General features: G+C 39.0%; 1 protein-coding gene across 1 annotated transcript; it reads left to right on the top strand.

Moving 5' to 3' along the window:
• Window positions 1–5,830: 5,830 nt before the first annotated feature.
• Window positions 5,831–12,202, top strand: LOC139122626 (caspase-7-like). Its single transcript, XM_070688203.1, has 6 exons — window positions 5,831–6,372; window positions 6,688–6,961; window positions 7,702–7,976; window positions 8,834–9,009; window positions 10,732–10,855; window positions 11,096–12,202. The coding sequence occupies exons 1-6, from the start codon at window positions 6,357–6,359 to the stop codon at window positions 11,404–11,406; spliced, it is 1,176 nt and encodes a 391-aa protein (XP_070544304.1). The 5' UTR covers window positions 5,831–6,356; the 3' UTR covers window positions 11,407–12,202.
• The last annotated feature ends 1,147 nt before the right edge of the window (window positions 12,203–13,349 follow it).

Raw genomic sequence — 13,349 nt, 5'->3', positions numbered from 1 at the left:
CCGTACCTCGATCCAAGCTTTGTACTTAGCCGGCGGTTAACTGTTTTTATCTTTTATCTAATGTAAGCCTAGTGTAGCCATGTGAGATATATATGTATGGTCCAATTTCGATATATTATAGTCTAATTTTGATATGCTGACTTATTCACTATATCAAATCACAGACAAACAGAAAACTCAACTCACTGCTAACATAGCCGGTCAACTTCCAGAATCATGTCTCAATTTTCTCCATTCTCTTCCAATAAACCCGAGTCAATTTTAATGACAGTATTACTCTGTTACAAACCAGTCTGTTATGATGGACTGTGTATACACTAAAGTTTTTGATTTCATAAACCAGAATTGAGATCTCTCCGTTCAAGAGACGAAGTTTCTCTTAAAACTCAACCAACAAGACTCAAATTATGATGATCGTTTTTTCTCGTATGTCGCTGATGACGTTATTTTATAAATCTTTTATTGAAAGTATTTGCACCTTTTCAATGGTCTGCTGGTATGGCAATTTAAATGTTAAGAACAGAAACAGAATTAGTAAGATAGTTAAAGTCTGCAGCAATATTATCGGAGAACAACAAGTGGGCCCCACTGACTTGTACGAGAAACATGTTTTACGTAAAGGGAATTCCATCATACATTCCAAGTTTCAGCACCCTCTACAAAACGAGTTTGACTTGCTACCATCCGGCTGCCGTTTCAGAGTACAGGCTTTTAAACACACAGAACCAAAAACTTTTTTATCAACAGAGCTAGTTTTTGATTATACTTCTTTTTATCTCTCTGTGATTTTTACTTATTGGATGTGCTGTTTGGTATTTTAACCTTTTTTAGTTTGTCATGTTTTTTTATTGATGTACTGTGTTTGTCACTGCTGCAATGTCAATTGCCCAGTCATGGGTTAATCAAGATTTATTGATTGATTGATTGATTGATTGATTGAAGCAGCAGCCATAGCTCTCGTACGTTGCGACGGAAAAACTCTTTTTCTGTTGCATAACTTGGGGTTTTTCCGTTGCAATCCATATTCGTCCGGGTAAACGAGAGCTACGACTGCACAGATGAATAAACTTTCTAGTCATATTCGGTCAGCATCAAGTACTGAAGTTTTGAAATCTTGACAAAAGACCTGCTTCTGTGAGAAAGCATAGTCATGCGACAAGCGCCAGTGAACATTTTCTTTATGCTTTGTCTGGAAAACTTAGGTGATTTTGCTCAGCTCACGTCTGAAGTTGCACTCAAAATAGCGTTTAGGATCCGATAAACAAAATGTTACTCTTGGTGGGGGTGTTTGTGATAAGTGGTTAACGGCGTTTCTGACCATTCACTGGCCATGCTTGGTTTACGTCAAATATAAAATTCATTGTTATCAGTCAGTACATGTTGACACACACACCCGCAGAAATTTTTTATGGCAAAAGGCTGTCATGCAGAAATCGGTGACGGGCCAACCGTCGCGTCCAAAAACACACTGGTAAACTCGTCTCGAGCAATCACACGCTGTTATTTGTTAAATCAACATTTCGCAGTAAAATTCGTCCAGCAGCCAGAGTACGTCCAAGTACCCAGTCGAAGAATGCCAACTTTTCCTCGTTGCTACCTGTACCAGCTTATTCCCAAACAAAGCTACCACTTACCTTACGTCGGGAAAGTGTTTCCTTGAAGACCTGTTTTGTTTTTGTCGTTTTTGTTTTGTTCTTTCTTGTCTGGTCTTTATTCCCAAACTATAGATTCCGATCTTGTCTCTCTAAGTCTGAGCTTTGACTTGTAATCCATACTATATCGGCCAAACATACATTATTGTTTAATAACTACGAGAAATAGCCCATCAAAGAAATAGTGTTGTACCTGTCTATCTTAATGCCAACTTGAACTTGACCATTCTTTTATGGCATGTAACATTCGAGCTGCGATGGATTTAAACTTCAACTTTCGTGCAAATATCTGTAACTTTGCGAAAATCGTATAAATGCCATGTCATGTGTTTTGGAGACTGAGGCAGCCTAAATTTTACTTGGCAATAATGTTGCCAAGTAAACACTCAAGTCCTCATGCATGCTAAAAGGTCGGCTTTTTATTGCTAAAATCCTCGACGTTTCGGCTGTACACAGGCAGCCTTTAACAAGGGCTGAAAATAAAGAAAATCATAGATAAAAGAAGCCCACACCCATACATAAAACGCTGCAGACTCATAAAAGCGATGTTAAAAGATGAAAAGAAAGTGAATTCGAAATTAAAATGTACAGTTATGCGCCAGTAAAATGGAAAAACAGGGAAAAATTCTAACGATTGAAATGGTAGCTTACCATAGTGTTGTCACACTAAGCTAAACTGAGGTGAGATGGTAAAAATGGGTTAAATTAGAGACCTGATAAAATACAACATTTGGACCTTAATTTTACATCGTTAAATTTGATATTGCGGTTAATGATTTAGCAAATTTGAATTTTATATATGTTAATGTTGTAAATATATGAAATTGAAAATATGTATAAACATATAGTAAATTGATATATGTGTATTACTAATAAAGTATTTTCCAACTTTGCCACATTTGTCGATATTTTTCTAGTCCAAACATTGCTGTACAACTGAATTTACTTGCGCACAGTTGAAATTTTTTTTAGCAACATTTGCTTAGATTTGTCAAAATCCCGACCAAGAGCTGGTTTCGGAAATCGTGTGTGGGGTGTAGGACAAGTCCCATTTCTACAGCTTTCACCAAGGCGCTGAATTATACGGGTGAAAATAGTTGTGACATTGGGTTAGGGCGATGATGTAACCCGACGTTGTTGGCGCAGTGTCAAGTCTGCGTTGTATTTTTGTCCATCAATAGTTCAATTTGAAGTCTGCATACCCAGACCTTGCCGTGAGCGCCCTTTATTTGAAATCGAAACGACAACATCACGGGGAACTTTGCTGTCCACTGCCTCAAAATAGACATGCCAATCACCGTCCGTCCTGTGTACGTCTATCTGTCTGTCTGTCTGTCTGTCTGTCTGTATATGTATGTATGTATGTTGTATGTATGTATGTATGTTTATGTATGTATGTATGTATGTATGTATGTATGTATGTATGTATGTATGTGTCTATGTGTCTATGTATCTATGTATGTATCTATCTATGTATCTATGTATGTATGTGTCTATGTGTCTATGTATCTATGTATGTATCTATGTATGTATCTATCTATGTGTATGTTTCTATGTATGTATCTATGTATCTATGTATGTATCTATGCATGTATCTGTATGTTAAAATGTGTCATCTACGGTTAAACGTAAAGGAGATTAAATTAACTGCAATTTTAGTTTTAGCAATTGTACACGAAATTTTGAAATAGCTTTACTATCATTGTCCCTGCAAGTTTCCCAACATCAATCATAACAACTTAGAAAAATTCATGTGTACTCGGGATGGGGTGTTCTTGAAATGGGTAATTATTGAGACGCACTGAAATTGCCCTTTAAAAATCACGGTCTTTATTGCGAAAGAAAAACAAACAATGTTTTACTTTATTTCGTTTATGATAGTTTTGCACATGTTAACAAAAATGAAAAACGCATATCGATATCCCGTGCTTCGAGAAAGACCGCAGGATACAAGTGTACATGCCTCAACTGCCCTGTAATATTGTGCGAAAAGTCCAGTTTGATGCAATTGACCATATGGATGTCAAGAGTAGTTGTCAAGAGTGGTGCATTCGACATTGCGCATGCTCCGTTAGGGTTGTAGTTGCACGACCTCGCGCAAAGGATCGGAATGCGTATAGAGGGTATTTCAAACGCCAGAGTTGAAAACACCTGATGTTGATGACATCAACCTTGGTAACTAGAAGAAAAGTCATCATTACGTTATATAACCACGCAAAGATCAAATCTGTTATTCCTGCAAATCTTTCCTTTCAAAATGAATAAACATAGCGTCTCTGTTTCCAAGGGAAGGTACACAAATAGTCGTAACAGAAAAGGCAGATTTTGGAATTCGCAAACGTGTTTAAAGGGCGGGTCATTTATCAGCTTTATCGAAAAGTGAATTGACGAACTTAATAAAAAATTCTATGGAAAACAAAGAGTTAACACCTTGTAAATACCGAATATCAACAAGGATTAATGCGAGACCCAGGGATTGAGGACTGCCCCTTTGAAATTAGAATGATTGGAACTAATTTGAGATAATTGGATAGGGAACTAATTTCGGTTTAAGGTAAAGGGCGACGAATACGGACGCGCACACGCTTTAGAACGTTTCTGCGCAGATTTAACTCCAGCCTGCCGCAAGTGGGTTATTTTGTAGCGCATATATATTAACATCACCTGTCATTGTTGAAATTGCACTTTTACCTAATTTTTTGACCCAGTGTCATAGAAATACATGTGACCTGTAACCTTGTCATATTTTGACCCCTAGGAAGCTATTTTTTATTCAATATGAGCGAAAAATTAACATTTCCCTCCCATTTATATGGCGCAAATTACCCGTTCACCTGGAGATATTATAGAAAGTAGCGTGGTGACACCCTTTTATTAAAAGTGTAAACTAAATGGTATTATGTCAGGAGTTTATACGCCAAGTTTGGTCAAAATGACACCATTCAAAGCGACAGGAAGAAAGTTCGAAAATTATGTAGTGATATAATTTCGATATCGTCATTTTGTAATCGATACTTGTGTTAAAATTTCTTTACAAACATCATGAAAACTATACATTCGATAGATATGGATCTTAAGTCTTGGTATTTATTAAAACTAACTCATTTGCTAAGCGTTTTATAAGTGCTTTCTTTAGTTTAAGTGAATTATATCATTTTTATTTATTTCTAACGACGCCATTTTAACGTCCGTTTCCATGGTAACGAGCGTGGTGACCCCCCTTTTTTATTTCATTTTGCACTTGCACAACTTCCAAGAATATTTGTGCAAAGTTTCAAGAAAATGACATCACAACTTAATTTGACGTAATTCGTAGTGCTTCGGTTTAATCAGCAAATACAAGCTAATCTGCTTTTCTCTTCAAGCAATACACTTGATTTTATGAGTAATTTGTAATATTGCAACATTCAGCTATTGGGCACCCAACACTTTTAGGTGTGACTTTTGAGAAATTTGAAAAAATTAAAGATCCAGTTCTCCCAATTGCATCAGCCATAGCATATAGCATCATGTTGTTTCTCTCTTCAGTTCAGTTTATGACTCAAAGCATGACAGTGAGACGAGAAAGTAAATGTTTCTATCCAGAAAATGTGAATGTACAGGCATGGTACAGGTATTTGCATTCCGGCGTAAACTTGAAAATAGCCGCCAGTTGCTTCGGTCATCTCACATGATTTATGTCACATTGTTTTGCAGTGACCTCATGTCACAAGACCAATGCGTCGGGAGTGACACTTGACATTGTGTAGCCGATAGAATAGCTGAATGTGTGTTCTGTTGTGGAATGTGGGCTCGTGTAAACGGTTTGGAAATTTACGCTCTATTTTCGGCCTCCCCGTTGACAGCGATCCCGTGATAGGTAAACGTGGGAGGTCAAACAAAAGGCGACAAAGAGACAATTGACAAAAGAAGCATTTTACGGGATAATAAGACAAGAGATTCTATAGAAGTACTGTGTAGACTTGGTCTCTTTTTTCGGTAATAAACCACGGTTATGGTCTTTCCCGTTCTCAAAGATCACACACCTTCCAAGGGGCTTCTCCATGCGTTAATATAGATAAGGTTACTAAAGTTCAATCGACTTGCCCGGAACTCAGCGAATGCAGTTGCAACGGTCTCACAACAACCTTTAGGAATCTATGTGTGTTGCAGTGAAATTTGCACTAAATTCCTGCTGTCATTTTATCGAAATTCCAATGCATCAGTAAAACACATAATTTCTTTTTTGTGTTCAGCAATACTACAGCTCTTCCTAAATACGAGGTACTCTGACCAGTTTCTGAGAAACAAATACCGGAAGTTCGCCCACGTCACTCATTACGCGTCGTACCTGCCCCACAGCACAGTCTTTCCGCCAAGGGACTGTGCCCACAGCCAATAGCGTGGGCGAACTTCCATATAAGGTTGCACATATTCATCATTAATATTAATCTCAAATCAACGATGACACACCTTTGAAGCGTTGAGTTGGGGAAACCCTGCTCGAACTGTTCGGGGAACTGACTGCAAACCAATCCCACATTACCTAGTAAACGCATGGCACGTGCCTAAAATGCATATAAAGGTGTACTTTGCGTCGCAAAATCAGTTTTCCGCTCGATATCAGAGACGAGTTCGCAAGAGATATCGATCTTTATTGAATATCACTTTTTTACAGCGATAACTATAGAGAAGCAATTTTCGTCCAATACAGTGCTAAGTGAAATGACACAAATGGAAGGTAAGCGATAAATTTTGTTTGTTTTGCTTTTTTGTTATATTTGCTATTTTACACCAGACAACATTTTTTCGCTTCAGAGGCATCATTAATTCGCCAGGCTGGAAGACAAAGAGATGTAATTTAAAACCCAAGCGACTATGAATTCCTTAAGACTCTGCCATTCCAAAGATGCGCACTATGATCTTACATTATGCACGCGTACGATGAAGTTAACAAATGTGACGATTTAAAAAGTTGGTTTCTTTTTTTCCTTTCTGAAGGTCACTTTAATTTTGTAAAAGGTATAGCTGTAATTATTCATTTCTTTGTCAGCAGCTCTGACCGAAAGTTTCGAAGACTTTCTACTGGAACCGACTTTGAAGGATCTTTTCGATGATCATTCAGATCAACTGAGCTGTTCAAGTGACAACGACAGCGGCGCCGGCTCCACGCATAGTGGACCGTCGTCCGGCAGCGAGGACGAAGACTACGGCAGTGATAGCGCTAGTGTAACGGACGCCGGCCCAACACGGTCCCGTCAAGTTATTCAGCCGCTGAATAGTGCAAGGAAAGAAGAAAGAACAGACTCTAGCTTTATTTCTCTGTTTAGGTAATTCATAAACTCATTAATGTGATATATATCTATATATATATATATATATATATATATATATATATATATATATATATATATATATATATATATGTACACATAGTCCATACCCCACAGGGACTGTTATTCCTGTATAAGCCTATAGCTTACTGTGAGAAAGACAAACCGTTACTCGTTATATCACCTGCATTTATCGTGTTTACTGACAAAGATAAGTCCGCAAACAAAAATGGCCTCGGGGTCCATCGACTCCTCTGATGTTACTGCAGTCTCAATGGATCCAAATTTGAACATTGCCCGACGTGCCATTGAAAGGAATTGAAATTCCGTTTCTTTCGCCTCCATAGACGAATTGTTGCTCATGCCAACTTACAGTAAACTGTAAACCTTTATTTTAATGCTATCTACGCCGTGAGAAAATAAAGCACAAATTATTGTAGCTGATATCTGGACGAGCGCATATTATATGAGAAGTCTATATTCTCATCGTGAATGACGCTATCTTCATGAGTTCAAATTCAAAAGTTTGAAATGACCAGTTATTCATTAACTAAGGCAGTTATAGACTTGGAAAGTTTGAAATGACTGGCCTTCCTTTTAAGGTCAAGAGGATTAGGCTTCAGATATTGTGTAATCATTATTTGCGCACGTCTGATCCTAAAGTTTATTTTTCGAATTGATATTGCAAACATTTTTGTTGCAATGATCAAAAAACCTTTGCCGCTCGTATCTTGCAGGCATAGAAAGAATAAAACTAAAGTTAAGGAGCAACAAAATCGGAGGAGAATCATCAACGTTGAATCCGTCTTCGAGTATGATATGTCACACAGGCGAAGAGGACGAGCCATCATCATCAACCAGAAACACTTCGATGAAATGACGGAGATGGAAACCAGAGATGGAACAGACGTCGACGCCGAAAACCTCTTGCAAAGTTTTGGGAAGCTGGGATTTGAAGTGTACAGATATGACGATCTCTCTGTGCTCGAAATTTTAGACCTGCTAGAAAAAGGTAAGACCGCTAGATATAATAATTGAATGAAATTGTTCACATCATGCGATTTATGGACCCTCGGTTGTGATTCATCAATAACGGCGAAAAGTTTGAAGAGTTTGAAAGCATCGATTACATTTGAATCGGAAACTCTTACTAGAGCACTCGGCAATTTTTTATTGCTGGCCTTTTGACTTCCTCTCGCAACGCGTTCCCGTAAACACACTGTGACAGGTCGGTCGTTCACCTGCGAAATGTCATAGCTGTCACGCGGAACGTGGCAAGATACTCGTGCGCGTGCGCAGATTCATTATTCATTGAAAAGTCAGGCGAGAGGACGCAAAATGCTTTGTTGATATTCCGACACTTTCCCATTGTAAGCTGCAGCTGTAGTGGCTTTTTAATCACCATCGACTTCTACTTTATAGACCGTCTCCTCGAGTTTGTCTCAATAGATAGAGCGTTGAGTGAACGGACTTGTCCGCATTATTATGACATGTTACGTTATCGTATCATGTCAAATTGTTAAATTTTAACCGGTATCCGTGCAGTATGAATGCCAACCCGTACCTCTATTTTATTAATAAATTTAAAACAATTAAATCAACTCTCGAGTAAACTAATAAAACTAGTCTAGAAAATGGTAGCGATAAACTCGCCATAGCGGACGTATGATGTAAATAAACCCGGCGCAAATGTTTCAGAGACTACTATATATATTACGTATCCGTTCATATCATTTTCCTGTTGGCATCCCATATTCTCATTGTGCTTAGACTCAAGTCTGTTAACATGATCATACAGCGAACTTCGAACTCTTATTGATAATCTATTAAAACTCACAATCCGTACCATCACTCTTTTTTGAATTTTAGTTGCGAAGGAAGACCATAGCGACCGCGATTGTCTGGCGGTGGCCATTCTCACTCACGGGGACGAGGATACAGTCTACGGGAGAGATGGGCCCATCATGGTGGACCAAATGCTGGGTTATTTTCGAGGTGACGTGTGCCCAACTCTAGTAGGAAAGCCAAAGCTATTCTTCATTCAGGTAGGTTCCACAAAAGTGATGTAAGGTTGTGTTTCAAAGACCCAAGTGGCCAAGTAAATAATGAATTTGAAAAATTCAAAAATGTACTTAGTCTACCTTCACCGGTTTACTAAATCAACAAATCAATACACCAATTCTGTTACTTACCAACACCGCACGATCACAAGGTATACGTACATTTCTGAAATTTTCAAATTCATTATTTATGAATTTTTGGTTGTGATAGATTCAAGTTTTTAAATGTATTTTTGAAGCAAACAAAAGGGTTCCATTAACATGTGACGGCCCTTAGTAAAACTAAAATTCAGGGATTTTGGGGCCGGGGGATATCTTTTCGAATCTTACTGATCGTGAGATAATCCATTAAAATCATTATATTATCTGCCAAGGCTTCCTCGATTGATTTAAAAGAATAATATATTAAAACGCGAAAAATTTGTCAAGCTTTTTAGTTTCAATTAAATGAAACAATGATTTTCGATTTGTCAGACTAACTTGTTTGTGGCCTTCAAAAGACACGACTCGTCGAGGTAAAGGACCGGGTAACCGTGTCTCCATGATGCCAATTAAATATTTTCATGATTCCGCCACATAACTACTAGACACGCATTGACTGACGTGTTTGCGTAAACTGACCGTGTAACGGTGGGCACATTTTCGTTTACCGTTGTAAAATGTCTCAGTGCTGTTCATTCTAAATCATCAATAATAATTATAGTAATTGCATGACATCACGGCTTAAATTTTGTGTCAGTCGGAAGAACAAGATAATGCGGAAGAACTTTTAAGATAGACAAACATTGTGACTGGCAGGCAGACAGACAGGCAGGCAGACAGACAGGCTGAAATTAGTAGACTGACAATAATAGATGAACACGCATACTCCACCCCATTGTTACATGTTTATTCTGAATGATGTCATTGTGATCGACCGCAAAGGGGAACGTAGGGTCGCAGGTGTCTCACATCTAGCACGACACAACCGGAAACAATAAAAATATTCCGGTAACTCCGAGTTCATTGTATGCATTGAGTTCAACTGATTATCATTGTGCCCGCGGCAGTGACGTATAATTCTACCAAACGCGGAAGAGGGCTTTTAATTCGAATGAATTGGGTCCGCCAGAGCGATATGAAATAGCATACGTCATTGATTTATTGATTTGTCCCTACGCTTAAACAAACAGTCCCTGACTTCGAATCACGTCCTGGTGCAGAAAATATTGTTATCATAGGTATATGAAAACAATTTAATGACATAACATTGCAACACCGGATCTCTTTGTAACTCATTTGTACATCAGACGGCACAACGAACACCCCAGTCTTATCAAGCACGATCATGATACAATCGCCGCTGAACTTTGCCACCGTGCCCCTGAAAAAAAATTTACTAGGAGTAGGGCAAACGTGAATATCAATCAGCGTTGCTCCAGCGAATGTACTGTTTGCCTTTTAAGTTTTACATTGTTCATGACTTCCGACTGTTATCATAGTGACGGTACAAATATTCCGATTTTGGCGAGACTTAAGTCAAACAGATAGAAAAAATTTACTTTAAGCAGATAAGTGTCAGACTTAGCACATTTATGAACACAATAAAATAAGCTTACATAAATTACTGTGATAGTCAATATGTCGACGTATTTGTACTTTCTTTGAAGTCTGGACTCCGCTTTTGTCGATGAATTTTGACCAAATCCTTTACCATTTGTTGAACAGGCTTGTCGAGGTCACAAGTTAGATGACGGCGTCACCTTGGACGACTATGACGATGTGGATGGAGGACGCCCTCAACGGTTACCTGTTGAGGCAGATTTTCTTGTGTGCTACGCAACAGTGAATGGTGAGTGTTTCATTTTCGCCGACATAATATTTTGTGGCGATTAACCGAATGTTCTCGCGGTCATTTAAGGAACAAATGTCTTCTGCAGTTTTAATCCTTTTATCGTGTTGTGTCTCTTTCCGTGATGACGACGAAAATAGTCCGCAGACTCAGTGAAAATCGACTCAAACCAGCACATTTTTCCAAGATTTTATCGCTGTACTAATATTCTTGCTCATCTTTCTGTTCTCTGTCTGATAGGTTACTACTCATGGCGAAACCCATCGCGAGGCTCCTGGTTTGTTCAGGCGCTGTGCCACGTCTTGAAATACTGCGGCGAAAAAATGGACATGCTGCGGATTATGACCAGGGTCAGCAAAATTGTGGCCTACGAGTACGAATCCAACACCGGCACATCGGAGGAACTGATCAAAATGCACAAAAAGAAACAGATTCCGTGCATCGTTTCGATGTTGACAAAAGACTTGTATTTCACTCCAAAACCTGCAGCCAGTGTTCTGGTCCGCTCGTCACCCCTATCTGTTCATGTACAGATTCCGTCCAGGAGCTGAGCGTTTGTTCGATCGTGTTCGCAACGATGACACTTTCAGTCGGATATGTAAGTGGTCTAGTTCACAATGTAAAGGTGCCACAAGAATAATATATATAACTTTAACTCCTTACCTTAACATTTTGCGAATAGTTAAAACCTGAATATTTAAAAGCTGAATTTTCTTTTCTGGTTTCAATATTTACGTTCAATTCTAGTGCAATGTCGATGGTGTTCGTCACACACTCTCTTCACATGTGCTCAGTGCGTTAGCGTGATGTTGGTCGGCGAGTCATAATGTTCCGAGATTGTCTCAACGAGAGACAGACCACAGGCACACGACGTCTTTTGAAATCACTTGTCTGTAATTTTGATGTTGAAACATGCATTTTATTAAAATCTGTGCAAACGGAAATCGTGCGGCAGCTATTGAGACATAGAGTGAACAGTGCCCCGTGCACGGCTGTGGCCGCTCAGCTCTACTGTTAACGTTACTTAATTTATAGAAACGGCGAATTTTAAAAATCACTTGTCTACAATTTTAATGTTGAAACATGCATTTTATTGATAACTGTACGAACGGAAATCATGCAAGCAGCTTTTGAGACATACAGTGAGCAGCGCCCAAAACACGGCTGTGGCCGCTCGGCTGTCTTGTACACATTACTCTAAAGGTACGAAAGTATTTGGAAAATAATTTTTAAATTAGACAAAATTAAAAGTAATTGGCCATCCTCGAGATTCAATGTTCAATTTAATCAAGGGAATACTTACACAAGTCGATCGATCGGCTTCCTAATTGTAAGTCAACATCGGCCCTATCTACGGCTGATAATTAGCGTTTTTTACGGACAAGTCCCTTGCCAGCGCCATTTTCAAAGTGTGCAGCTTGAAGTTGACGCATGCGCATACTTTCCTTTTAAACCAGTACGTCATTGTTATTCGTACTGATATGGGAGCCTTCAAAATGGCGGTGTCACGGGAGTTGTCCGGAGGTAAAATTTAGCGACTTACCAGCAATTACATGGCCCGGTGCAGTTTTTGTGTTTCAAGAACCCAGTCGATCGATTTAGTACCACGCATGCGACAACACAGAGAAGTTTGAATCCCCAGGGTTGCCAACAACGTTTTATTTTACGGATTTTATTTAAATTATTTTCCCAATAGTTTCGTTATACCTTTAGAGTAGTGTGTACAAGATAGCCGAGCGGCCACAGCCGTGTTCTGGGTGCTGCTCACAGTATGTCTCAAAAGCTGTCCGCATGATTTCTGTTTGCACAGTTGTTAATAAAATGCAAGTTTCACCATTCAATTACAGACAAGTGATTTTAAAATTCGTCGTGCGCCTATGAGAGACAGACGAGTAATTTTCGTTCCGAACAACAAGTCATTTACATTAATGAAATTTACACCAAACAATACATATTACCCATAATTTTCAACATTTACAATTATTTTAGGTTTTTTGAAATTGTGATGTCTGTTTATGTTGTGTATGCTTTGCTGTATTTATAAATTAAATTAAACTATTATATATGGTTTTGTATTCTAGCGGTTATCTTATGAATAAATTTTTGGTAGGTAGATCGATGTATTGGTTGATGGATTGATGGATGGATGGATGGAGTATTGATGGATGGATGGATGGATGGATGGATGGATGGGTGGGTGGATGGATGGACGGATGGATGGATGGATGGATGGATGGATGGATGGATGGATGGATGGATGGACGGACGGACGGATGGATGGATGGATGGATGGATGGATGGATGGATGGATTGATGGATGGATGGATGGATGGATGGTTGGATGGTTGGATGGTTGGATGGGTGGGTGGGTGGGTGGGTGGGTGGGTGATGGGAAAGTGAATAGATGGATACTAGTAGGACAAAGGGTCGAGTGGGTGGGTGGATGGATGTTTGGGTGGATGGGTGATTGGATCGGTGGATGGATGGATGGATG

This window comes from Ptychodera flava, chromosome 22 (genome assembly GCF_041260155.1).
Source record: "Ptychodera flava strain L36383 chromosome 22, AS_Pfla_20210202, whole genome shotgun sequence".
NCBI classification, from domain to species: Eukaryota; Metazoa; Hemichordata; class Enteropneusta; family Ptychoderidae; genus Ptychodera; species Ptychodera flava.
Note: the sequence above shows the minus strand (reverse complement) of the source record. Positions and strands in the feature narration are given on the sequence as shown.

Coding starts and splice junctions, on each gene's coding strand:
- LOC139122626 (XM_070688203.1), top strand. Junction 6,962..7,701: donor AGCTTTATTTCTCTGTTTAG/GTAATTCATAAA, acceptor CGTATCTTGCAG/GCATAGAAAGAATAAAACTA. Junction 9,010..10,731: donor CAAAGCTATTCTTCATTCAG/GTAGGTTCCACA, acceptor TTTGTTGAACAG/GCTTGTCGAGGTCACAAGTT.